The sequence below is a fragment of the Passer montanus genome, unplaced genomic scaffold (assembly GCF_014805655.1).
Source record: "Passer montanus isolate IOZ18808 unplaced genomic scaffold, ASM1480565v1 scaffold5, whole genome shotgun sequence".
Classification (NCBI taxonomy): domain Eukaryota; kingdom Metazoa; phylum Chordata; class Aves; order Passeriformes; family Passeridae; genus Passer; species Passer montanus.
Window position 1 is genome coordinate 351,459 of NW_024369929.1, and position 25,900 is coordinate 377,358.

General features: G+C 45.9%; 1 protein-coding gene across 7 annotated transcripts in view; it reads right to left on the bottom strand.

Annotated features, from left to right (window-relative positions):
• Positions 1-25,900, bottom strand: part of NEO1 (neogenin 1) — a 170,206-nt gene that overhangs the window by 54,859 nt on the left and 89,447 nt on the right. For all 7 annotated transcript variants that reach the window (XM_039723089.1, XM_039723088.1, XM_039723087.1 and 4 more), the window contains exons 6-7: positions 7,765-7,919; positions 6,374-6,494 (exon numbers count right to left, since the gene is read on the bottom strand). In XM_039723089.1, coding sequence (XP_039579023.1) covers positions 6,374-6,494; positions 7,765-7,919 — 276 coding nt within the window. The remainder of the gene's footprint in view (positions 1-6,373; positions 6,495-7,764; positions 7,920-25,900) is intronic.

A 25,900-nucleotide genomic window follows, 5' to 3' on the forward strand; every position in this document is an offset into this window, starting at 1 on the left:
CCATTTTCCTTCATTAAAATTGGACAAGGCAGAAAGAACTTGAGAACGTTTCTGTCTGAGAGAAGAAACAGGAGACCCTGCAGAGGAACACCCAGAGTCCTCCTTTATTGCTCTTTGAATAAGAACAATATATTTTTATCTTGCTCTGGTATTTCATTTACAACACCCTGCAGATTTTTCAAGTAATTCTGTAGTCTCCAAAATCTCCACAGAATTCCATGGACTGAGAATGTTTTCATTCACAATATGTAACTTAAAAATACTCTAAAGCACCACCTCTATGAGAGAGAGAGCCTGAGAAGGTACATTTGATATCTAAGAAATCAGCCAAAATAGGTTCTGAGGTGACATGAGAGGAGTCTGCCTCAGGGCTTGAACCAGGCAAGGCCTATTTATGGGATTTTTTTACACATGGCAAATACCCAACTGTGTATCTGAGTTTTTCAAAGCAGAGCACAGTTGGCCTGTTAGTGCCAACTTTTGCATTTCTTTCAGCAGGAGCCAAAACTTGTCAACAAGAACTTCTATTTGCCTCCAAAAACAGCATAATGAAGCTTACAGTTATGGAAAACACAGAGTATTTCATCTATCCTGACTGAAATAAGGCTTTTGACATTGCCTTTAAAATCCAGCTATAGCTGGGAATCTTTTCAGTCAGGTCAGGGCAGTTGAAATGGCCTCTGTGTGAGGAATGGGAATCTCCAAGTCAGCCTGAAGTGACTTCAAACAGTCCAGTACCATCTGCAGTGCAGAAATGAGAGATTTTCAGCACAATCTTAACTGAAACGTGCTGCCTTTGGGAAGCTTGGATCAGATTCCTGATGTTCTCCACCTTTGAGGGGCTCAGAGAAGCCCCCAGCCCACCCAGCTCCTTTCAGTGCCCCATGCCTGCACACAGCTCATGGCCAAAGCCTGGCAGAGAGGTTCCAACACTAAATGGGATTGTTTATGCAGCTACAGGCCTGGACAGAACTCAATTGCTCAAATAAAGCACTGATTTAGGGCAATAAATGATTCTTTAAAACTGCCTCCAAGTTAGATCCGTGGGATGTGACTGAGCAGAGATCACACACTGGTGTCAGACTTTACTGCAACAAGGTTTGTCATGTCAGACTGCCACCAACACCAGCACTGGTGCTTCTCCAGGGGGGATCAGCAGGAAACACATCCCAGGAATTGTCAGATCTGGCCATTCCATGCAGAGCACCAACACCAAGAGGGTCCATCCCCACCCCAGCCTCACAGGACCACAGAACAGGTCTGGGGGCTCCCCTGAACCCCAGCCTGAGCAGGGTCACCTTCCACCAGGCTGCTCAGGGCCTTGTCCAGGTGTGCCCTGAGCATCTCCCACGAGCACAGATTCCCAGAGCTCCCTGGGCAGCCTGCTGGGAGCAGCTCCCTCCCTGTGAAGCTGCCTTCTCTGATCAGAAACTCCTTTGCTTGCAGCTTTTCCCTGTCCCCATCCCTGCCTGAGCAGCAACAGGGGGTCCAGGATGACTCCAACTCAGCACATCCAGTACATCCATGCTCCCAGTTTCCATGGTTCTCCACACTTCCCATCATCCAGTCTGGATTTCCACAGTTTAGCTTCAGGGATACTCTTGGAGACAGCACCAAAGGCCTGGCTGAAGGCAAAGCAAACAAAATCTGCTTCTCTCCTCCCCACCACAGGCACAACCATTTCATCTCAGAGGGCCATGGGAGCAGCTGGGCACGGTTTGTCTTTGGCAGATCCATGTTCCCAATCACCACCCATCATGTACCCATAACATGGCCACCAGGGGGATTTGCTCCACAACCTTCCCTGAAAAGGTTCCAGCTCCGGCTGAGCTTTGTCTTTCCTACATCCCTACACTTCCAGGCAATTTTCTGCCTTTGATTCCAGATTCCCTGGGCTTTCACTTTGTGTTGGAGCCCAGCTGGCAGCTCCTTCTTTATCCCTCCTGGTCTCCTGGACACACACTCCACCCCTGCCCTGTGGAGCAAATATTGCTGTGCTTTGGTCCTTCAGGATCAAATGGTTTGCCTCTTGTTAAGAGTCACCTATGGAAACCTACCAAAAATATCCCAAACAAGCCAAAGCCTCCTGTCTGGAAGCTGAAGGCTGGAATTCCCAGCTCCACTTGCCAGCCAGACCCAGGCAATGAATTCCAGCCTGCTCTGGAAGCTCCATGTGTCACAGAGCTGCCACCCAGCAGCCCCACATGGCCCAAAGCCCACAGGAGCACCAGGGCTGTGTTAAAAAGCTCCATCTCCCCCCTGCCCTGCAGGACCCAGACTCCAGCAGACACAGACTGCTGTCCTTCCATCCACTGATCCCTGAGCCAGTGCTCCTGGCTGCCTCGTCACCCTCTCCAAAGTGAGGAAACACTGGAATCAGCCTTCAGGGTGACCCAGTTCCCTGATTCCCTGCCCCTCCTCCCTGCAGAACCTGCACCCATCCCATGGAGCCATCCCCAGATGTCTCTGTGATCCCAAAGCCTCACAGCTCTATAACCACACACAGATTTCTAATTCCTCCTCCCTGCTTCTCATGCTGGGAATAATTAATCACATGCAGGATACCCTTGCTTGGACAGAGACCTTTCTTCATGGAAAAAACCCTAATTTTAAAGAAATAGTTCCATAACAAACAATCCTGACATGGCTCCTACAGCAGGAGCTGTACAATTCACTCCTGTACAATTCACAATATAGTGAAAAAACCCAATTTTGTGGTATAAAAGAGCCCCACAAAGCACCCCCCTTCACTTGTGAAGGTGACACAGTGCATCTGAAAGGCTGGTTTGAAATTGTTCTCCCATAGCACAGCATATTTGTTTACAGCCCAAGCCCTGCTTTCCACAGTGTTCAGGCACCACTCCTGTTCTCCCCGGTGCCTGAGCACTCGTCAATGCCTTTCACACAGGGTGACAGGGAACCATCTGCCTCCCTCCTCCTACTTGTTGCCACCTGTTCTTTTCCCAGTCCCCACATGGCAGCGTGAGCAGGGCCAGATTCCCTGGACAAGGCTGGGTTACAGCACCAAGAAACCCCAAATGCCTCTGTTACCCTGAGGGTCTCATCCCCCCCCCACAAAAATGCTGTAAAAGTGATGACAAGGAAAGGCTCTGCTGTAATTCAGTGTATCTGCTCCATAACTGAGACATTCAGGGGCTGAGCAATGAGGATTGGAAGTGAAGCTTTGTGTAAAAAAGGGGGAGGAGAGATTTGAGGTTGCTGAGAAAGGCATTCCCAAGGCACCATGGAGATTCTGGGACAGGCAGGAGTCCTCCTTGGGGCATCTGCAGGACATCAAACCACTCATCTCCTCATCAAGGAGGCAAAGAGAGAAGCACTGAGACTGAAAAGTCCAAGTGCAAGGCAGTGAGGTCACTGAGGAATTTCCTTCTCTTAGGGAGAATTCCCAAATTCTTCCTGAAAGGCAGAGCAGGCAGCAGAGCCACTCCAGTGAAATTCTGAAAGGCACTGAGGGCCCAGGGCCAGTATCTGAAACAGGGACACAGCTCCAAATCCCAAAGTGCCTGGAAAGCACACGAGAGGCTTTTCAAGTTCCTTGCAGAATTCTACACCTGATGTTCAGCACAGAGGTGAAGAGGATTTAACTCAGACCATTGACCCAAATCTTCCTCCCTCTTCTATCCTTCCAACTTCCTTAATTACAAACACGTGTCCCTAAAAGTCTCTGCTCTCAACGCCATGATTCTTTCATGTATTCCTGAAAAATCAAGGGTTGTGGATTCTGTATGGCCAATCCCTTTCCAGGTGCAAACTTTTCTAAATGTATTAACAGAATTACCAAAGTTTAGAGGAAAAGCCACTCAAGAAGCCTTTCAATTCTGTACTTTAACATTTCCCTCAAATAATTTTCCTGTGTACTTAAAGCTACCCAGAACTCCCCCCAAACACCAAAAAGCCCAGCCTAAAACATTATGTCTGATCCATGATTATATCAAGCTCATGGTAGGAGATGAGAGCCACAGACAGGCTTTATACAGAGTTCTGTGGGGCTGTGCAGAAGGTGAATCATCAAATTCCTGCTCTCTCCAAGTCAGAAATGTGTCCAAACACAGACATCTTCCCTTGTAGCAGATGAATGTTTTCCCCTCACTGCATTTCAAACTTCCACTGCCTTCCAGGAGCACAAAGCACAGATGTGGGACTTCACTTGGATGAGAGCACTCACGTGGCCTCCCTGAGAAACTCCCCAGGGCTTCCACTTTCTCATTTGCATTTAGTTCATTCAAGATCAATTTGATAAGCAAAAGGGCTAATGAGAGATGGTTTGTAAATAGCCAGATGTTTGCCAATTCCAGCAGGAAGGAGAAAACAGAACAGCACGGGAAGGGAAGCACTGCTAACTGGGAATAACTTTGATGAACACTTAATCAACATTTTTTTCACTGAAGTTACTTTTCAAATTGGTAAAGTTGGCATTTCTCATCAGCAGCTACGAAATAATTAAAAAAAACAAGTTTTCTGCATTAATGATTGGAATGTTCAGAATAGTTTTTGCTCAAATTAGGGGTTTGACTTTTCATACCAAGTCAGCTGCCACTATTGCGTGTGATACCTTCCCCCTCTTTCCCAGAAGTATCCTTCTCCATGCTCATGGACTGAGAGAAGGAAGGTATTTTAAACCCCAATATCCATATTTCCTGCACCTGTGAGTGGCCAGGTTTCACATATCACACTCATTCCTCAGGGCACTGCCCATCACAGCCCCCTGCACAGCACAGATCCACTCAGAAGTGTTCCAGGGCTGTCCCACTGCTGGAGAACAGCATCCCAATGGCCCCAGAGCTGCAGGGACACGGCCTCGGGTGTGTCTCTACACCCCCAGTGAGACTCCACCACTGCAGCCCAAATCCTCTGGCAGCATGCAAAAGAGAAAGGACATTATGAGCAAAGTCCTTGAGGACAGCAGGATGAGGTGCTGGAGCAGAGCAGGAAGGAGAAACCACTGGACAAACAGCAGGGGAGGGAAAGGCAGAGGAGTGAGACCACAGGAACTCCAATAACAACAGTGAGAGTCATTCAGAAACCACTGGGTGCAAGCACAGGCTTGGGCAGGGCTCCCAGAGCCAAGGCCATCCATTATTCAGTGTTTGAAACGTGGAGAATGTGGAATAATGCTGCTGCTGGAAGGGGCTGCAAACCACTCAGGTGATTAATGCACAGAGCAGAAATTAAATTCCTTTTAATAATTCTTCTGGCAATCTGCTGACAGCAGGGCAGTGCTGGATGCACTCCTGACACTGCTCCATGGCATTAGAGCTCCTGACCCCAGGAGAGGGCACCCTGCATTCCCCAAATCCTTGTGGGGAGTACCTGTGGCTCTTCAGCCAGCAGTGAAACACACCCAGATCCAAACAGGAATTCAGAGGGAGTAGCAAGTGCACAGCTATCCTACAAAACAACTGGAAAACAATCAGGAAATCTCTTTATGGCTCATTCCTAAGTTTACTCTCTGCACACTGGACACCAAAGCCAGGGGCAGCAGATCCACAGCTGTTCAAGGTGTGAAGCTCCATCAAGCCTCCAGCCATGGCTAAGACTGTTTCTCCTAAATCCTCTCCATCCAAATAAGAAAGAAATTAGCATTTAAAACAATCCCCCTCCAAAAAGAGAACACAAAGCCCCCCTCGGTATATTTTAGTATTTTCTTGTCTGACTTGTCTCCCCTCATCCTCTGGGGTTTTCTTCCTTGGGCTTTTAGAAATTACTTTTCAGAACTCTGTGACCTGAAAGAGCAAAACAACCCGATGCCTCAGTGGTGATATTTGCAGTATCTCTCTTTTGGGGTCTTTAATCATAACACCAATTGTTCTGCTTTGCCACCCCAGCCATGCAATGCAGGGCACTGTACAGGGAGCACTGGCAGGAGTTCCCCTGACTGGAGCACATATTTACCTTAAACTGCAGCTGTAAACCACCAGATGTGCAGCTGCAGTTTGCAGGAATGACAAAGCTCACTATTTTTTACACTAATAGCAGAAAAGGCTTCTGACACTGGAATGACTTTGATATAAAATATTTGGGGTGTGCTCCAGAAGTGCTTCTTTTCCAGGTTTGTGATTTTAGTGACTGTTTTCATTTTCACTATTCTGCTATTGCTTGTAACCCTCAGCATGCAACATTTTGGACCATGTTTTATTATTGCACCCAATATTATTCAAAATACAGGATGGATCCTGTAGAATTCCTTCAGCTCTCCTCACTAAGTGTACAGAAAACAACACTGGATCACTCACAAGATTTTTAAAAAATCACCCTGCTCTAGCTGAGCTATTGACAGAACCCACCCTGTGGAAAGGTCCCTTGGAATGGTCCCTTCCCACTTTTGGCTCTCTGCTGTCACAGTTTATCTTACCAAGGTCAAGTATTATCAGCTGGGCTCCAGCCTGTGCATTTCCAACATCATTTTCTGCAATGCACTGGTAGAATCCTTCATCAGACTTCACCAGCCCCAAAACTTGCAGGTTATGTTCTTTCTGAGGAGCAAAGGGAGAAAACAACACTTAGAAATGGGCTGCAATTGCCAAAACAATGGTGTCAGCAGGGCACATTAACGTGGCAGGAGAAACTTCTGACAGAAACTGGGAAAAGTGTGCTTGGGTGTTCCCCTTGCCCTGAATCCTCATGTTCCAGCAGTTCAAAAGGCAGCAGAAGCTCTCATTAATGGCCATCATTTTCCAGCATCACACAGTACTGGTAAATCCCAATGCTTCCCCAGCTGTTCTGGTGGTATTTTGGACCCTGGCTGAACCTCACAGCCCTACGAGCCAGGTACACCCAATGACACAGCCATTCACTTCTCAACTCTGTCAATAATGCCTTTCACTGCATCTGAAATCTCCCTGCAGAAGCACCCCTGTGCCAAACTCACCATCCACAGCTCAGTTACATTTCTATTTCAGCTCCTGCTTGAAATTGGAATTTTAATGGGGCACAGACTGCAGCACACACAGCCAGTGGTCGTGGTGAGCTCATGACAGTGCATTTTGCCACCCTGTGTGCCCGAGTCTCCTGGAAATTCCAAGCTATAAAGACATCAACTCTTAAAACATAAGCAATGTACATTAAAGGGATTCAAGAAACCATTTCTCTTCCAGGTCCCAGAGTGTGGGAATCCATAAAATCAGAAGGTTTTGGGAAAGCTGCAAAAGGCAGGCCTCAGAAACAGCGGAACTGTGATTGGAGCTAAGCAGTAGCCACAAGATTGGTCAGCAGAAAAATTATGTAAGAAGTAGAAAAGTAAGAACAAATAGAACAATGGTTTGTGTATTAATGCTTGGCTACAATAACTCCCTAAGCTGCAGAAAAGTCTATCTAGTGAGATATGAGGAAGTTCTAAGCTTAATAATGGAGCTCTGTGTATTGTGTTCTAAGGCCTACAAGCAGGTATTGTATTTGAAATAAGGAAACAGTGTTTTAACCAGAGGGACGCGTGGGTAGAACTGCTGTCAATATGCTTTTGCTCTGTGTGATTGGCCAAAAATCTTTTAAAGTAACATTAAGCTGTAACATTAAGTTCTTGGTCTGCTGCCTGGATATGAGTTAATAGCATCTTCCCATTGTCATAACCGTGTAATGAGACTGATGCTGGAAAACAAAACAGCTCAAGGCCCGTTCCTAGCAGTCCTGTCTGTGATTTATACACAGCCCCCGGCAGAGATACCAAACACCAACAGGACAAAAGCAGCTCTAGAGAAGAGCCCAATTTCCGTGACTATGGAGAGCTGACAGGCCCGGTGCACTCACCACGATTTTGAAGTAGTCACTGGGGATCACCACGTCGCCGTTCTTGACCCACTTGACGGTGGGCGGCGGCTTCCCGGTCACCTCGCACTCAAACACGATGTCCATGGACTCGTGCGCGTAGATGTTCGCAGGGCGCCTCAGGAACGTGGGGGGGACTTCAGGGTGAAGGAACAAAGGTGAGAAGATGATGTTAGAGCCAGAGAAAGAGACCTGAGAGTCCCACACACAGCCAGCTCGACACTGAGAGATGGACTGGGCACCAGTGGCAGCCAAGGCAGCAGGAATGTGCAGCTCAACTTGGCAGACACCCACACAAGCTGGGAGTTCTTCTAGGATCACCTGTGGGCCAGGGATGGTGTCACTGCCCACAGCAGAGGGCTGCGAATGACATGATCCCTAAGATCCTCTCCAACCCAAACCATCCTGAGATCCTGCGGGTTTTTGAGGTTGGGATTGAAGCTATTTGAGACTGTAGTTCATGTTTGGACTCAGGTGTTTATTATTTATCAGTGAAACAGCCTCACAACCATGATTTCAGCACCGTTTCATTAGCAAGGCACAAAATGGTTAACAAGGTCTTTTAAGACTAAACTATCCAATTAGGAAAGGACACCTAGATTATTTTCTCTTTTAACCAAATAACTGATCCCTTGAAGCCCACAATGAGGACTTTTCTGTCCAATTACAAAACATCACCCAAACCCATGAAGAAGGAGGAAGAAGGTGGTAAAGAAGAATAACTTGCCTCGGCCTTAAAACTTCTTGGTTCATATTTATTTCTATGTTCTAAAACCCCAAACTCTGAGTTTTCCACCCTGTGATATTACACACTTCTAACCAAGTACACACCCGTAATCCCAGTGCTATCAATCAATTTTTAAAGTCTTCTAAACATGCCTCAGGTCAAATGTAGTGCTCTTTTGAGGGTCTGTACCTTTCAGCACAGAAAGTTTAAGATTCTCAGCATCCAGGGTTCCAACAGGATGCAGCCAATTGAGAGTGACCTCTCAAGACTACATCAAAGAAGAAATGGAACTGAGGTGTATAAACTGCAAAGTTAAACCTCAGGGGGTTCAAGTCAATAGGAAAACAAAAGCTACAATTATATCAAAAGTACTACAATGCTATCAAAAAGCACTTTTAAAAATGAATGGACACAAAAGTGAGATGAAACTTTCCCAGGGCACCGTGGCCTCGTGTCCCTGTGAAGGAATTGAGGTTATCAAACACAGAGTGCTGCACTGAGCCCAGGAGTTTCTTCTCCAGCCTGTGGAAGCCAAGGAAACAGGATGGCCATGAGCAGCCAGGTGCCTTTACACCACAGTGCTGACATTCCATGGATGTACAGGAGGGGAGCTGTGTATTTATAACACAGCAGAGCAGAAGCTCTGAACACAAATTCTATCAAGAACAGAAGTTCTTCACTTACAACATGCACCAAAGGTGTTACTCTGGGTCTTCACTGCCTTCTATATGTCCTCAAGTCCCCAGAGTGAGATTAATTCCATTAAATACATTTAAAATCACACAAACTCTGAGACACAGATTTTTTGGGGACACCAGCCCCAAGTGACCAGTGCACAGACATGTCTCAGTTTCTCCCACAGGAGCCTCCAGCTGCATCCAGGGCCTGTGCACTCATCTGGCCCAGCAGCACCAAGCCCTGCAGGCACTTACTCCTTGAGTATCCTCTTTGGAGAGCACCCACCCGTTTATTTGTGTTTACTGTGCTCCCAGCACAGGGCAATTCTCTTACTGGTGTTGGCAGCTGGGATTGTTGGAGTTCCAGGAAAGCCCAAAGCAGCCTTTTGCCCTTTAATATTTAGCAAAGAAAGTCAATATGGAAGGGCCACGGGGTTTAGACAAACAATTTACACACTTGGCCTCTCAATGGGGTTTATTTGGATAAGTGCTGTGGATAAGGAATCCTAGGTCATGTTTCCTCTGAAACGATCCCAAAGGTTTGTAGGTGGATTTAATACTTTTAAAAACAGCTGGAGGTAAGCTGTTTTTAAACAACCCAACCCCCCATATGTTTTGGATTATAAATGAATAAAGAGAACATTAATAAATGGAAATGCTTTAGAGTAAGAAGGTGGTTTACCTCTCAGGTAAGGGTGCAAACCTACACAAAGCTGTACATTCACTGCTCAAACTCTCACACAGGAGCAAAAAGCTGGATGGGGCCAAGCCCAGCTGCCTGTGCATTCAGACATCCCTTTCATGCCAGCCTCCCAGAAATCTACCAAACACACCATAAATTCCACCTTAACAAGGTTCAGATATTTCTGTGCTTACTCTCTGACGGCTGCTACCACCACACACAACTCTGACATTTGAAAACTCTCTTCTGAATTTATTTACCACCAAATTGCTGTAATTTATTCTCTATGAAAATTATTTTTATTCCTCCCTGGTATTTATCCTCAGCACTGTTATTTATTACAAGCTGTGCTACTGCTCCCTCCCTTCCCCTACCCCAGCCTTATTTTGGGTGCTCAACCAGTCGTGTTTGCTCTGCTGTGACAATTCCTCACAACCCCCTGGATGTGCTCCAGCCTGAATCTATCTCCAGAGCCTGTAACATTCAAATTCTCTGGAAAAATCCCTTCACCCAGGATTTTGCTCCTGGGAAGCTGAGAAGCCTCAGAGGAAAAGGAAAACAACTGTATCTCATTTGCTTCTCCTGTGTTGTGCTCCTTTGGAATGTGGTTGGGGATTGTTCACCCACAGGTGATTGTTCCATTGGGTTCTGCTGGGAGTTGTTTTCACTCTTTGGCCAATCAGGGCCAGGGCTCTGGAGAGAGTCACAATTTTTTATTATTATATTTTTAGCATTCTCTAAGTATCCTTTCTGTATTCTTTGGTATAGTTTAGTATAGCATTCTTTAATATAATACAGATCATAAAATAACAAATGAGCCTTCTGAGAACATGGAGTCAGACTCATCATTCCTTCCTGCCGCGAGGGTCCCCACAAATACAACAGGAGCCTGTGGAGTTTCAATCATTTACATGGAATTTCAGCAGTGCCTTGAAAAATGGCATAAATACCATGGCAGCAGTGCAGCAAATCCCTCACCAAGCCATCTCTGCCTCTGCCCTTCCCACATGCATCATCCCCTGCCAGCCTGGGACAATCACTGCCTGCTCGTTAGCCCTTTTTAACTAATGCCTCATTTTGTTCAGCCTGCCTGATCAATAGCTGATGTTCTCATTTCCTTCCATCTCTGTCTCCGGCTGTATTCACACGCACGATCAATTCCTGCAGTGCTTGCAGAGTTGAAAAAAGGGAATACAAGAATTGGAAAAGTTGTTTTTCCACGAATGTACAATGCTTCCATTTCCAAAGCATTCATTACAGGTGAGTTTGAATTCCTTAGCCACGCATTAATCTTGTCAGAGGAACACAAAGAGACACAAGCCAGTACCAGTGACTGCCAAAAGCACAAAAACTTGGGTGAAAAACTCATCATGGAATCCCAGCCTGGTTTGGGCTGGACAGTTCCCTCAAGATCATTTCATCCCACCCCTGCCATGGCAGGGACACCTCCCACTGTCCCAGGCTGCTCCAAGCCCTGCCCAGCCTGGCCTTGGGCACTGCCAGGGATGCAGGGGCAGCCCCAGGGGAGCTGGGCACCTGTGCCAGGGCCTGCCCACCCTCACAGGGAAGACTGAATGCCCAAACTGTGCCACAGGAAAGTTCTGACTCTGTGCTCTACACTAATATTTAACTTCTAATGAAGACATTTGGAAAGAACTCAAATATATTTGGCAACTGATATTGCCAAATTTGGGACATCATCCAGAAAGAGGCATTAATTTTGAATCATAAGAGGCAGGATTTTCTTGACACAAAAGTGGAAGCTGAAGTAGATACTCTCCTACCCACTCTCAATTACTCTTGATTTAGGAGATTAAGAATTTGAAACACCCTGTTTTTTCAAAGTGACTTTGCTTTTCTGGCTCATGGAGCAAATGCCAAGCTGCTCACAAAGGGATAATAACATGAGGAGTGCTCACTTTATCAATTACTTCCCAGTTAATGAATTAATAAATGCTTTTCAAACACACTCTTCTGGTTTAACCATGTCAGTGTTTAGCATTGACACAATGCAAGTACAGATGTTTGTGGTAGAGAAGTTCAATTGATAACCAGTGAGCAAACGAGCCAATTACCAGAGAAAACCAGATTTGTAAGGGAAGATCGTGTGCTCTGCTGCCAAACACACAATTAAACTTCAAAGACAACTTGGCAGTTCAGCCCCCTCTTCGTGTCAGCACAGAACAACTCCTGAAAAGGCAAAATGCTTAAACAGAATTTCACACCCCCCAGGGAGCCCTGCCACCCTTCTGGAGACTGAAGAAAATATTTTGATCACAACAATGATCAAAAGATTAAGAAAAAAACCCAATCCAACCTACATCAGCAGTTGATTCAAACTTCTAAGCTACATCCCAATAAAGGTGAAATATTTGAAAAATAAGATGCTTTTTTAAGCCAATAACTCTAAAAAGATGGGAAGAGCTGAGGAACTCCACACATGCAGCAGGAAATGCACCCAGGGTGATGTGGAAACAGGAATGGATGCTGGACATGGATCCCATTGCACAAGTAGAGGTGATCAGAAGGAAATGGAAATGAATTCCAGTGGTCTGCAGCTCTGCTGTACAGGGGGAGCACAGCAGTGCTCTCCTTTGGACACACAGCCTGTAAAGATCATTTTAAAAACCTATTCTCTTTCTAAAAAGCATTAATGAATCAACTCTAGGTCCTAGCACAGCATCCAACAAACCCAAAATGAACAGGATTGACCAGTGGCTCCAAACGCTGCCAAGTACAGAACCTCGAGTGGTTTGGGTGGGAAGGGACCTCAAAGACCACCCAGTGCCACCCGTGCCATGGGCAGGGACACCTTCCACTGGACCACGGTGCTCCAAGCCCATCCAAGCTGGCTATGGGCACTTCCAGGGACAGGAACACTTCCAGGACTATTCCTGCAGCAGTGCTGGAACTCCAGCAACAGCCTAAGGCTCAATTTCCAAACTGGAAATGCCCAGGACAACACTGAAGCATCACTCCTGCTTCCCCAGCACCTCCAGGTGCCCTCGATGCCCACAATTCAGGAGTGTGTTTTCCAAGGCCAGCCAAGGAAATCCCAGCTCCTGCCACTCCTCCCCATCCCCTTCCTTTGGCTGTGACCACGCAGACACGGAGTGCAGCTCCAGGCACCCCTTACAAAAGCATCTGCTCATTCCAGAAGCTTCCCCACAGCCCAAAGAGCACAAACACAAACTCAGCAGAGTTTTCCACGTTCTCCCAGTGTATCTCAAATACTCCTGACTCCAGCATTCCTGCCACTTCCATTTCTAACCCATTTCTCAGGGATGCTGGGGGCACAATCCCTAGCTTGTATTTCAGTTACAAATCTGGATTACCAGCAGTATTTAAAATGGACATTTTACCATAAAGCCCATTTCATATCAGCCTGAAATGGTCCACAGGGATTTTATTTCCTCCTCCAGGGATAACAACCTATTCCATTAGGATATGCTCCAAATCCTATTAGAATCATTATAAAGTTAAATGCAATTTTCACAACTGCAATTTAGTTTCTAAGAAGGATCAAACTGTAACATGACCATCACCCAGTTAATCCATCCCCTCCTGTCCCTCCCCCTAAACACAGAAAAAATGTTTGAATTGATGTTTGAAAGCAGAATTTTTTCATTATTATATTTTAAATCTGAGTTAGTTGTATACAAATTAGTTGATTTTCTTCAAATGTATCCTGAAACTAAAAAAGGAATTTACACTTTCAATGAAAATGGGGAGTCATAACATTCTTCCTTAAAAAACAGCAGAAGTATATGGATAATACTTGGGGGAAAAAAGAGATTTAAACCCCAAAAGTAAAAAATTCTTCCCAATCCCTGAGCACTGCTGTGATGTCCTTAAAACACACTTAATATGCAGCTACAAAATTTGCAAAGCAAACACAAGCTGACAAAAAGGGTTCCTCTAGAGAAATACAGAAAAGTGTCAAATTAATGTACAAAAATCAGCATACCAAGCCACAAAAAGGTTATAAAAATGTAAACTACTACAGCAAATTTTTTTGCAGCAAAACCAGAGTTGCAGTTTATGAACAGTTTCGGTGGCAGTGACACTCTCTAATGCAGTAAATGGTTTTTTAATATAGATATTTTAGAAAATGAAAGCGAATCTCCCTAGGGAGAAGTGGTGCCTGTGGCATCCTGACTGGTGGAATCTTTCCCTCTTCTTCCACAGCCAGAGCAGAGGTTTGCCTGCCCCAGTGACCTCGTTAACCTCTGCTCAGCAGCTGGAACAGCCCAAACGAGCGTTTGATGGGCCTGGTTTGCTCCTCTGGGCTGCTCAGAGCTGCACAGTTTCCTTGGCACACGCCAAACCCCAGCTCCATGGAGAGAGAGCTGGTGGCAGGAGGGCTGGGCTGAATTAAAACAGCTCTTTTACATTTACAGTGAAAAGCTTTCATTCACAAATTGCTAAATATGATCTACGCTTCAGAGACCAGCCCCTAAATAAACATTCCAGAGGCAGAAACTAAATCCAATATTCAATGCTAGGACAACAAGCAAGAAACCAGGTAAGCATGAATAGTACAGAACAAATATAAAGCATAATTGTATTGATCAATTAGAGAGTAAAAAAAACTCACGCTGTAATTCAACATACATGGGGGTTTTTTAGGCAGAAATAATATGTTGTAGATTTATGGAGTAGGAAGTAATAGCACTAAAGCTCACAGAAAAAGGCCAGAGAAATAAGGATTTTCTCACAAACTAGACACAAGTCCCAGTATGACAGTGGGATGGAAGAACTGCCCATGTGGAGGCTGGCAGCAGCTCCCTCCCCTCCCTCCACCCAACACACCCCAGCCCCCCACATCTGCAGGAAAACATGAACTCTGATTTACAAGGGAGCAATGAAAATGATCAATGGCTCAGAAAATTGGCTCCAAAAGAAAAATGGAAGAGCTGGAATCAATTATTTGAGCAGAGGCAGGATTATGCAGCCATGGAACTGGACACCTCAAACAGGAGCTTAACAAAGAATGCTCAGTGCTGCAGAAAAGAAACTGGTGTATTTATACATCTGTATTTATGTATCATCCCTGTGAGGGGGAATGACACAGGACTAACATCTCCATCCCTGTCCTGTCCTCAGATAATCCCCCAAACAATTAATTGCTCACTCTGGCATGCTGGGATGGGGATGGGATTCCCTCCCAGCAGGAGCTGCAGTGAACTCCAGCAGTCCCTGAACACTGCCATGAGGAAGCTCTCGTGTGCAGCAGCCCCATCCCAGCAGGGCTCCTGTAGAGCTGTGGGCTCCAGCCTGGCACCTGGATGGCAGACAGGGAGAGCTCTGGACATGGATCCACAGCTGGAACTGCCTGGGCAGCTCTCTGGATGCACAGACACCCAGCAGGCTCTGCAGCAGCCTGTACACGAGCAGCATTTTTCTGTCTGTGTTTTTCACTTGCCTTATCAGCCAGACACCAACTGCACCTTGGCAAGAAACCTCTGGCAAGGCTGGCCCAGCACCCCACTCCCCTTAACCCTGTGTGAGCAATGCCCCTCCTTCTTGTGGTGATTTTTTCATGTGTGAGGACACGAGGTTTGGCTCTATTTTGCTTAGAAGGTTGATTTATTATGTTATATATTATATTAAAATACTACATTAAAACTACACTAAAAGAACAGAAAGAAAAGAAGGACCAGAAGGCTACAGAGACTAAGAATAAAATAGAATATAATGCATAACAAAAATCCTGAGACTGCTCACAGCCTTGGTACAAGTGGCTGTGATTAGTCACTAATTGAAAACAATCTACCTAAACTAACAGAAAATACACTTCTTGCATTCCACAGCAGCACACAGTTATTGTTTACATTTCTTTCCTGAGGCTCTCAGCTCCCCAGGACAGGAAAAATCCTAGCAGAAGATTTTTCATAAAATATCATACCTACACCTCCTGGCTGCCCTGCTCAGCCAAGGGGCACCTGCTGCAGGTGTGGTGCCCGCTGTGCCTCAGCCCCCAAATCCAACCCCAGGGGCTCCTCGTGAGCAGGGCACGTCCAGGGACAGCAGCACACAAAGGGGACATGGTGCCACTTGGCAGCCAGGGCCAGGTGTCCAGGAGGCAACAGAAGAAAAGCAGAAAAGCAAAATATCTCTGGATATTCTGCCAGCAGGAGCTGGCAGAGTGATTTCCTGAGAAAGAGGAGATACCTTTGTGTTTTCTGCTCCTGGTTAGATTTTGCTTTCTGGCGCAAGGAGAGACTTCAGCAGCCCTAAAGCTCACAGGGATGAGCTCCATGAGACACCTCCAGGGAAAATTTACCAACTTTTGTGTGTTTTGGAGCCTGCCAACCATGGGATGTCTCTTGGTTCTGGCCAATGAAGAGAAACAAGCATTCCTTTCCAACCTTCTCCCCACAAAGCACTCAAGATTACAGAACAGAAGTGCTTTGGACACAGCCCTGAGCACCCTGGGATAGTGGCAGGTGTCCTGTCCAGGGCAGGGGTGGAACTGGATGAGCTTTAAGGTCCCTTCCCACCCAAACCACTCCATGATCCTGGTACATCCCACAGCTCCTCCATGATCCTGGTACATCCCACACCTGCTCTTTACTACACCCAAGAGCTTTGCTGCGTTTCAGAGAGGAGGGAACAAGAACTGCTTGGCCCATTTGACATCCAGGACAGATTTAGACAGTCCCATAATGATTTTTCTGCTCAGGTTCCTATTCCTTTCCTAACAGTTCCTACTATTTCATTTGGTTTTTAAGATCTTGCATTTTCCCAAGACCTGCATCTTCCAACTTCAGTATTTCAGGGCCATGCCAAGCCCCAGGTCAGAGACCATGGCTATGTTACAGAAACTGGCAGAGCTGCATTTCCCTGTGCAATCCATTGAACTCCACTGTCATTTCACCACCTGCATGTTCCTTACATCACAAGGTGTCCCAAAGTTCTTCACCAGCACCATTTGTTTCCACAATCCCAATGAACTCAGAACACCCCAAATCCCCTTTCCACACTCAGCAGTGCAGACTCAGCTCCACAGATAAAAACACCACCTCATTTTCCCTTTCATTTCCTATGAAACAATGAATTCATTCCCCTTTTCCTGCAGGAGGGAATTCACTCTGACTCCCAGCACCAGTGGTTGAGGCTCTTAGTGAGTGACGCTGTCAGAAGGGCTCTGGGGAAGGAAGGACAACATCCTGCAAAAGGTTCTCCATAGCACAGTGTGGCTTTTTCCACACAAAATACACACGGATGGATTCAATCATCTACCAACACTGTATTTTAATTTTTTTGTCATTTTAACAGTTCCAGACATCAGATTAACTCACCCACATTTTCCCAGATCTCCTCCAAAAGGCTTCTAAAACCCTCAAGTCACACTGACCAAATCTCCTTAGTCTGATTTTTTTTCAGTCTGCTGATTTAGGTGCTAGGTTACACAGCACTCTTGGGAAGTCAGGATTTCACACTTCAGCTCCTCAAGAAATGTGGAGTGCAGACCATCTGCTCCCACTGATTCCTCACTGTTCACTTCAGGGGTTTGCTCTGAAATAGATTTTACTAACACTGCAAGTTCAGGTACAGCCTCTCTCCAGCTCCCTCTATTTGCAAAGATAAAATACAATTTAAGACAGAAGTCTTCAATTTCCCAGAGAACACAGACAGCAGGGATTCACTTTTCTGCTTCAGGCCATCTTCTCACCCCTTTCTCCTCACACTCCATCATGTGCTGACCCTGTGCTGTCCCTGGCAGATGTCCCAGCTCTGATAGGCTTGGAAAAAACTATCACAAGATTTGTGTGTTATTAGCAAATGACTGAAAGTTTTGTATTAATTTACTTGCAAATAAACAGGAGAATAATAATTCCTTTCCCTTGTCCTTAGGAGCTCTCTGGGGAGGTCTGGAGCTGGGTTTTTATCTCTTTCCAGGGCAACTTTTCCCCGGTGTTGGGTGCTCACTGTGAACACAAACAGCACGTGCCCAGTATTTGTTTAACCTCTTTGGCTGTGCCTTTGCTTTGTGTTTTTATTAACCTTCCCCAAGCTATTTTATTCTTAGTTAACTTCTCTTACACAGATCCCACTCTACAAAACTAAATGCTGATGGTGGTGATGGATGCCACCACGCAGGAATGGCCATCAGTTTACAGCCTGATAAAATTCTGGGTTTGAGCCTGGATTCTCCATGCTTTCCATGACTCCAAGGCCATTGCCTCTGCTGGGGGGTTGGGACCTCAGTGCCACGATGGTGCTGAGCTCCATCAGAGCAGAGGAGTGGGGGAAGCTGGGGCTGGAGACCCTCCGTGCCCATACTGATGCCTTGAGAAGGCTGAGCTAGAACCGAGACTAGACAGAGCCAAAGAATAAAGCAGGGATTTGTTAGAAGGCATCAACAGAGCCACCTTGGGCAGCACAAGAGCCCAGCCAGGGCTACACCCAAGATGAACCAAAATGGACCACAGGTCATGGAGTCTCTCACTTTCATAAGTTCTGGTCGATTTGCATATTGGAGACAATTGTCCAGTTACAACTTTAGCCCATGAAGTCCCATCCTTGCTTTTCTCTCTTCATTCTACCATTGTTTATATCCTTGGGGCTGAGATCTGGATCATTTGTCCTTGGTGCCCAGCTGGAGCAGGAATTGTTTTGTCTCCCTGCTCTGTGCAGAGAGCTCACCATCCCCTAACAGGAAGCCCAGACCCACACACTAAATCTGAACAATAGAAAAGCAAAACCTGAGGCATCAACACACACACCCCCCCTTTGCCTGTGTGGCCATGAAGGGCTGCTCCAGGGGGACAGGCACACCTGGGCCCCCAGAGGGGCAGGGCAGGTGCTGAACAGCAGGAGGAATTCCTGCGTGCCTCAGGATGATGGGCACCAGGTGGGTGCTGCTCTGACCCACAGAACCCCCACGGATCAGGGCTGTAGGATGGCATCCCCACCCAGAGCTCAGGGGAAATGTGCCACAGCTCCCTCAGCTATTCCCTGCAGGGATGAAACACTGATTTTTGTCCAAGATTAGTGAAAAGCTGCTTCCATAACACTTTTCAGTGGTATTCAGCAACAGGACGGGAAGCAATGGGCATAAAAATTAAATCCCAAGTTCCACCTCACTGAGAGGAGAGCTGCTTTCCATGTGGGTGGCAGAACCCTGGGACAGCTGCCCAGGGGGGTGTGGAGTCTCCCACGTCTGGGAGATTCCCAAACCCACCTGGATGACCCTGAATGGACAGCATGGTCTCCAGAGGCCCCTTCCAATCCCAACTGCTCAAAGAGTATTTGGCCCCAGCAGTGAGTGTCTGTCCTGGACTAACCTCAATTGTGATGTTTTCCCCACAACAGGGGAACACACAAGTGAAAACTCAAACCACCTGTGGACTGAAGAGGTACAAATGTCCAGATTCCTGTTTGCTTCTGTGGGAGAGTTTTGGCCTCAATACCTTTTGCACTTGTGACCTCCCCTCCAGGGCTCCCAGTAAAACCCCTCCATGTCCGAAGACACCAAAGATTTACTTCCTTCTTGTTCAGACTGAGCCCACCCTCTGTGGGAGGACATCTCCCAAAACCCGCGGAGGGGAGGCACGGGCTGGGATTAACCTGCTGCTCTCGGGGTGACCTCCCCAGTGAAGGAGGAACTCAGACAAAGAACAGATGACAAAAGAGATTTCTATATGGAAATGAGTTCACCAGATGACATGGAAAAGCTTATCAACTGTAATAAACTAGAGCAGAGCTCACTCCATGCTTATCCGAGGGTATTACTGATTATCATTCGAAGCGAGCCCTCCACGCAACTTCTCGGATGATTTTTAGAAGTAAAAACCTTAATCTAGGCATCAATAATGTAAAACTGTTACATTCATTATTCCTCTGTTTTACTAAGCTCTCCTTCCCCAGCCCTTCTAGGAGAAATCTCGCCTGTTTGACCCTGAGTCTACTCCAAGTACCATGGAAACATCTGAATAACAAGAACGCTCATCAAAATTTAAACTTCTTACAGCACTGCCAAAGGCAATGAAATTTTTATTGAATTCCAGAGCCCTCATTTTCCACACAAAGCTGAGCTGGAGAAGAGGCCTCAGACAGCCCTGAGCACGACAAGCCCAGAGCCTTTGGGGCCTTGTTTCCCATTTCCAGCTATTTCCAGGCAAAACCCTCAAAATCCCAGCTCCCCCCACGCTGCCTCTGGTGTCTGTTTAGATCCCTCCTGCTCCCTCCAAACCAATCCCCAGGAATCCTCCATCTAGCCTGGGACTATTTGGTGGGAGGATGTGCAGCACTGCTGCAATCACTGTGACCCACAGAGTGTCATTTCAGGATTTGGGGATGTTTATATGGTGGATATAAGGCCGAGTCCTCCCTCCACCCAGAATGACACCAAACACCTCGTAGAAGTGCTTTATAACTGGGCAAATTTGGAATATGACACATTTCCCACTTTTATTTTCTTCCTCGAGTCTCTGAAAGACTCAAATCCTAAGTTTACAATTGTTCAAATAATTTTGATACGTGCAAAATAAAAAATAATAAGAAGAAAACTGTTGACTTTGTCCAAGATGTCAGGGAGATGCCTGGCAAGCAGAGGGACGGCAAAGGCACCACGGAGAGGGAATGGATGTGACAGTGGCCTGGAAACCCAGGAGCCTTCCCCAGCCCTGCCCCTCTGATAGGGCTGGGTGGACATTTATGGAGCAAATCCCATATTTGAGAGGTGACTGTGACCCCTCAGCCCCTTCTCCAGGGCAGTCACAGCTCTGAAGGGACAGATTATGGGAGGCATATTCTGAAAAATCAATGCTGAAGTGTCTCACACTGGGCACTAAAACAGCTGGATACATTTCCTCTTAATTTTTCTGTGTCCCAGTCAATTTTTTAAATGGATTCAATGCCACTTCATTTCAGCAGAGAGCAAAAATACATTCATTAGTGGTTATGAATGATTCAGGTGCCATGGAGCTGAATACCAAAACAGGAATAAATATGGATTTGAACCAAGCAGTATAAATAAATCATGGGACTATCCCCTGAACAAGGAAAAATAGCAAATATTGAATATTTTCTCAATAAAGCATCACTGTGAAGTTTGTGCAGTGCACAAGGCAGTGAGATCCTGGGGAGAAACAGCAGGAGAACACGTATTTAAGAATTTCCTAACTCCATCCCATAAGAAGGGGAAAGAGGACGTGACAAATTAAAGACACCAAACCTTGACATCCCATATCTTTGGATATTTCCCAGTACAGCCCTCACAGTGAGGGGGTTCATTTGTGTGCTGCAGACTGAGGAGCTCCAAAGGCCAGGAAGGACACACATTTTAAGATTATTTCAAATATTAAGCTGTTTGTTCACTGAATACAGATTGCCTCAGATCATTTGGGGAAAAGACAAACTAGGGCTGGGAACAGTAAAAATAATTTATGGGATCAACTAAGCCCCTCTCATGTTCACCAGTAGCTGCTGCTGGATCCAGGCACATCCTGACACTACAAAAAATAGCTTTTTCCTGATCAAGTTCAAAAGAAAATATAGAGAGTTACTGCTTTTCCATGTTTTTGTCTCGTAGTGACACAAATTCTGCAGGCTGGCTCTCCACATCAATTCCAATTCCTTTCCAGCTCAGTGAATGCAGGCCCATCTTCACATCAAAGTCCCTTCTAATTTACAAATCCCAAAAATAACCTTAATTACAACCCACTTCAATTACAGCTTCCGAGTAAGGAACAAGCAAACAAGACTCTGCAGCCTGAAAAGAAACAACTCCAAGGACTCAATAAAGGCCAGATAAACATGCCTGGCATAGTGGGGGAATAAGGGAGGACTGGCTCAGCCTTTCCCATGAAAGCTGGGAAAAGAAAAACCAAATAAATTTAACAGATTGGCACAAAATAAAGAAAAAAGGTGCTGTTCTTCTCAGAGCCATGGGATGAGGGGGATACAAGATGTTTACATGGAGTGAGAGGAAAATGGAATAATAGAAAAGAAATCTAAGGGGGATTGATAAATAATGGAGAAAACCCAGAGGAAACCCCAATCTGCCTGGAGAACAGGACATTACTCGGGGGAAATAACAATTATTGTCATCCTTTACTAAAATCCCCTCAGCCATCTGCCTCTGGGCACTGTGAGAAGATGGGATCCTGCAGCATTCCCTGCCTGGGAGCAGAGCTGTCACCATCCAGCAGGAGCTCCTGGGGGCTCTGCAAAAAGAGATTCTCATTTCCCTTTTACACTTTTGTATCTTCAAACGGATTCTAACCACTGAGGTACAGAAAGATACAAAATAAACTTGGAGCAATCTTTGTTAACTGTGCCATATCTGCACAAAATCTTCTAATTAATCTTTCAGCTTTCCAGAATTACTGAGGGTGGACTCTGGGGCTGTTTCTTCCCACACTGCACAGGTACAAATTTGCCTTTACAGTCTCTTATGCTGAAACCTGGCCCAGCACAAGGCCAGTGAGAGCAGCAGGAATTCAGGAAAGAACAGACCCCAGAAATGCTCTTTATTCTTAAATAAAACCCAGTAATTTGGGTAAAGGTAAAGAAATTGAGACAGGTATTACGGATCAGGTGCACACCTCAAATCCAAGGAAGTTTTTACTATTTAAAGTTGGTGATATTCTAGAGAAGGATTTTTCTCTCAAAGAGAGACTGCAGAGCATTCACACATTTAAACTACAAATTAGTAACAGGTAATAGATTAGGAAGTTCTAGGAGTTTCCAGTACTCAGATTTTAAATTAATAAATTAAACAGTGACTACTTCAACAGAGCCAAAGGAGGCTCCCTATAAAAACACTGGTCAATAATTCTAAAAGACTATCTTAGAACAGTATTTTTGGCAAGGTGGTACAAAAATGGATCCCTACAAGGGACAGATGGTCTTCCAAATGACATTTTACCCATCTGAGCTGTTCCAGGCAAACCAAAGAATCCTTTAGGCTGGAAATGACCTCCAAGATCATTGAGTCCCACCATTACCTCACTGCCAGATCCATCATTAAACCATGGTCCCAAGTGCCACATCCAGAATTCAAACATCCCCTTTAATCCCTAAGATCTTCCTGCACTTCAAAGAATTTTCTCTTTTCCTTGGGAAACAACAGTCAACAATTACAATCCCATGGAAACTAAAGAAGCCAAGTTCCAGCTTTCCAACAGAACCAGCTTAACATCTGAACCCACAATCCTTTACCCAAGTACTCCACGTGCTGATTTAACATCACTGCGGTTGATGTGGTGATGCAGAGCTCTGCTAACAGCACCAGCACTCCATGGAAACCCTTTGGAGGCTCCATAAAAGCTTTTCTCATGTGCTCCAGCACTTGCTTACACCCAGGGGAATTCTACACGAGTTCCCAGGTCCATTGTGGAAAGCCTCACTTCTCCTGTGTCTGCCTGGACCATCCCAGCTGCAACGTGAGCAGCAGCAGGGAGATCAGCAGCTCTGCAATCACTCCTCTCCTGGTTAATCACACTAAGCAGGGAGATCAGCAGCTCTGCAATCACTCCTCTCCTGGTTAATCACACTAATGACCGTTTAAGCAAATTAGCAGAGCAAGAAGCAAGCACTGAGATGTGACTGGGAGCAGAAGCACAGCCAGTGCCAAGGACAGAGCCAAAGCTGCTCCAGCCCCAGCAATCTGAGCTGGTGGAACTGAGCCTCCTCCCCACCCCACAAAGCCTCCAGTGGCTCCTTTCCTTTCCCACTCCATCAAATTCCCACAGAGCAAAGCAAAGTTTCAGCTAATTATTTAAAGCACAATGATTTGAGCATTATGGTTTCTTCTGAAGCCAAGAGAACATACCAGGGTGGTGGTAATGAACTCTTGTTTTTCTACTCTCTTCCCACTGGAAGCACCTTCCTAAAATACAGTTTCTTCTCTATGTGGCATCTTAGGATGTGCTACAGGAAACAGGCAAAAGATAAACACTATAAATCAGAGCTACGTTAGTGTTGACATTGTCAGTAAACAAACTTATTAATTATACATGTACTGGGAAAGCTGAAAAAATTATTTGCCCAAAGGGGAAAGGAAAGGCAAAATTATATTTTAAAGATTCTCCAAAGCATGGCACACAGCTTACAGTAAATCATTAGAATTTAGTGAAATGTTTGTTCTGCAGCCCTGACTCAGCTCAGAGCTGTGAGCTGCTATAAACTCACCTCAAAAGAGACTTTCAGTACAGAAAAGTGAAGTTCTACTTCAGCTTCTTTGGTTCCTCCCTGTGCACAAAGCCTCCCTGAGCTTCCTGGCCAGCAGCAGCTCCATCCCTGTCACAGAGCCATGGGCTGGTGGGGAAGGGGCAGTTCCAGCCCCTCAGAGCCCTGCCCAGCCTGGCTTGGGCACTGCCAGGGATCCGGGGCAGCCACAGCTCCCCTGGGCACCCTGTGCCAGGGCCTGCCCACCCTCCCAGGGAAGCTGTGGGCCACAATTCCTCACTCACCCAGTGGCACACACACCAAACCCGTGACTCTGCAGAGGCTGGATCACCAGGACAGGAGATCCCAGGCAGATGACTGCACTGCTCTTCCCTCACTCACCTCATTTCCCTGGGTGCCTTCCTGCAGTTTCAGCAGGATCTGCTCCATGACCCTGCTGGGCACTGAGCTGGCACTGGCTGTGCTTCCCAGGGTCTTTCATGAGCATTATTCCACCAGGATAAACAACAATAATTGGAGGCTGGAGCTCCAAAACACTACAGAGCTCATTGAGTTCCAGAACACAAAGCAGAATTATTTCCAAAGGCTGCCAAAACTGTTGCACCTCCTTCAATCCCATCCCACTCTGCCACATTGCTATGGAAAAAATGCATTGTCCTGCCTAAGGGACCTGCTCCTTGGGCTTGCTGATCAGCTCCTGACAGAAAGCAGCACTTTTTGGGAAGCTTTTGCAACCTGCACACAATAAAAAAAGAAATCCCAAGCAATCCTACTTGCTGTGCATTAACCTGTCAGTAATGGGAGGGCTCCAGGGGGCCTTGAAACGTTGTAACTCAGGAGGAGCACAAACCCCCTTTTATTCAAATTGTGTTCACAGAACCAAGTGCTTTACTGAAGCTAAAACCATCTGATGCGAGAGACACACAAGGTGGGGAGTGGCACTTGCAGAGCACAGGGTGCTTTGAGGTACCACAGCACAGCAATTTATATCCTCACCTGCAAAGTGCTTATTTCATGTTACACTGAGACTGCATTTCAGCTCCTAAGGATGTGAAAATAGAGATCACAGATGCAACCTTTGAGTCAGCACTTGAAAACAAACAAGACCAGCAGAGCTGCCAGAATTTGGGACTGGTTAGAAAAATATTCAATATAAAAATAATGTTCTGCCCTTCATTAACCAGCCCACTTTGAGCCTGGTTTCCTCGTGTGAATATCTTAGATCCTGTTCCCATCTCCCTCCAGCACCCCTCTGGAGAGAGCACCTTGAGGAGCACAGAACACCTTTATTAGGCAGCTCATATCTGCCTCCAAGGCTTCCCATCTCCTCCTGAGCACGGGGAGTGTTTAACTTCCACTGGCATCACAACCAAACCCTGTTTACTCCAGGAACCCAAACCCCACCGTGGTTTTCCTTTAAGTTATTCTCCTCACGAAGACAAACTAATTAACTGCAAGACTACGTAGGGAATCAGCCACCACAGATAAGAGCTCTCCTCCTTCCCACAAATTACAGCATTGTTTCATCTCTGCAACTTTGGGAGAAAGTTCCCTGCCAAGGACTAGAGCTTGGTTAATGAGACATCCAGTAATGGCAATAATCTGGCTCCCATTAGAGAAATCAATTATCTGCTGGATGAGAGTCAGCTTAACCATCATAAAAATTTAACTTGAAACAAAGTATATATGTTCACTTTATGGTATGGACTCTCTCTCAAGACTGATTGATGTGTGGTGTTCCTCAGAGTTTCCACTTTAACATCACCCTCAGCTTTCATCACGAAATTTGGTGGTGTGAAAACAGTGCAAAAGTTTCTGCTGAAATTAAAAAAAAAATTAAATCCCATAAATTCAAAAATGAAACTTGGAGCTTGATTCACCCAATTAAAA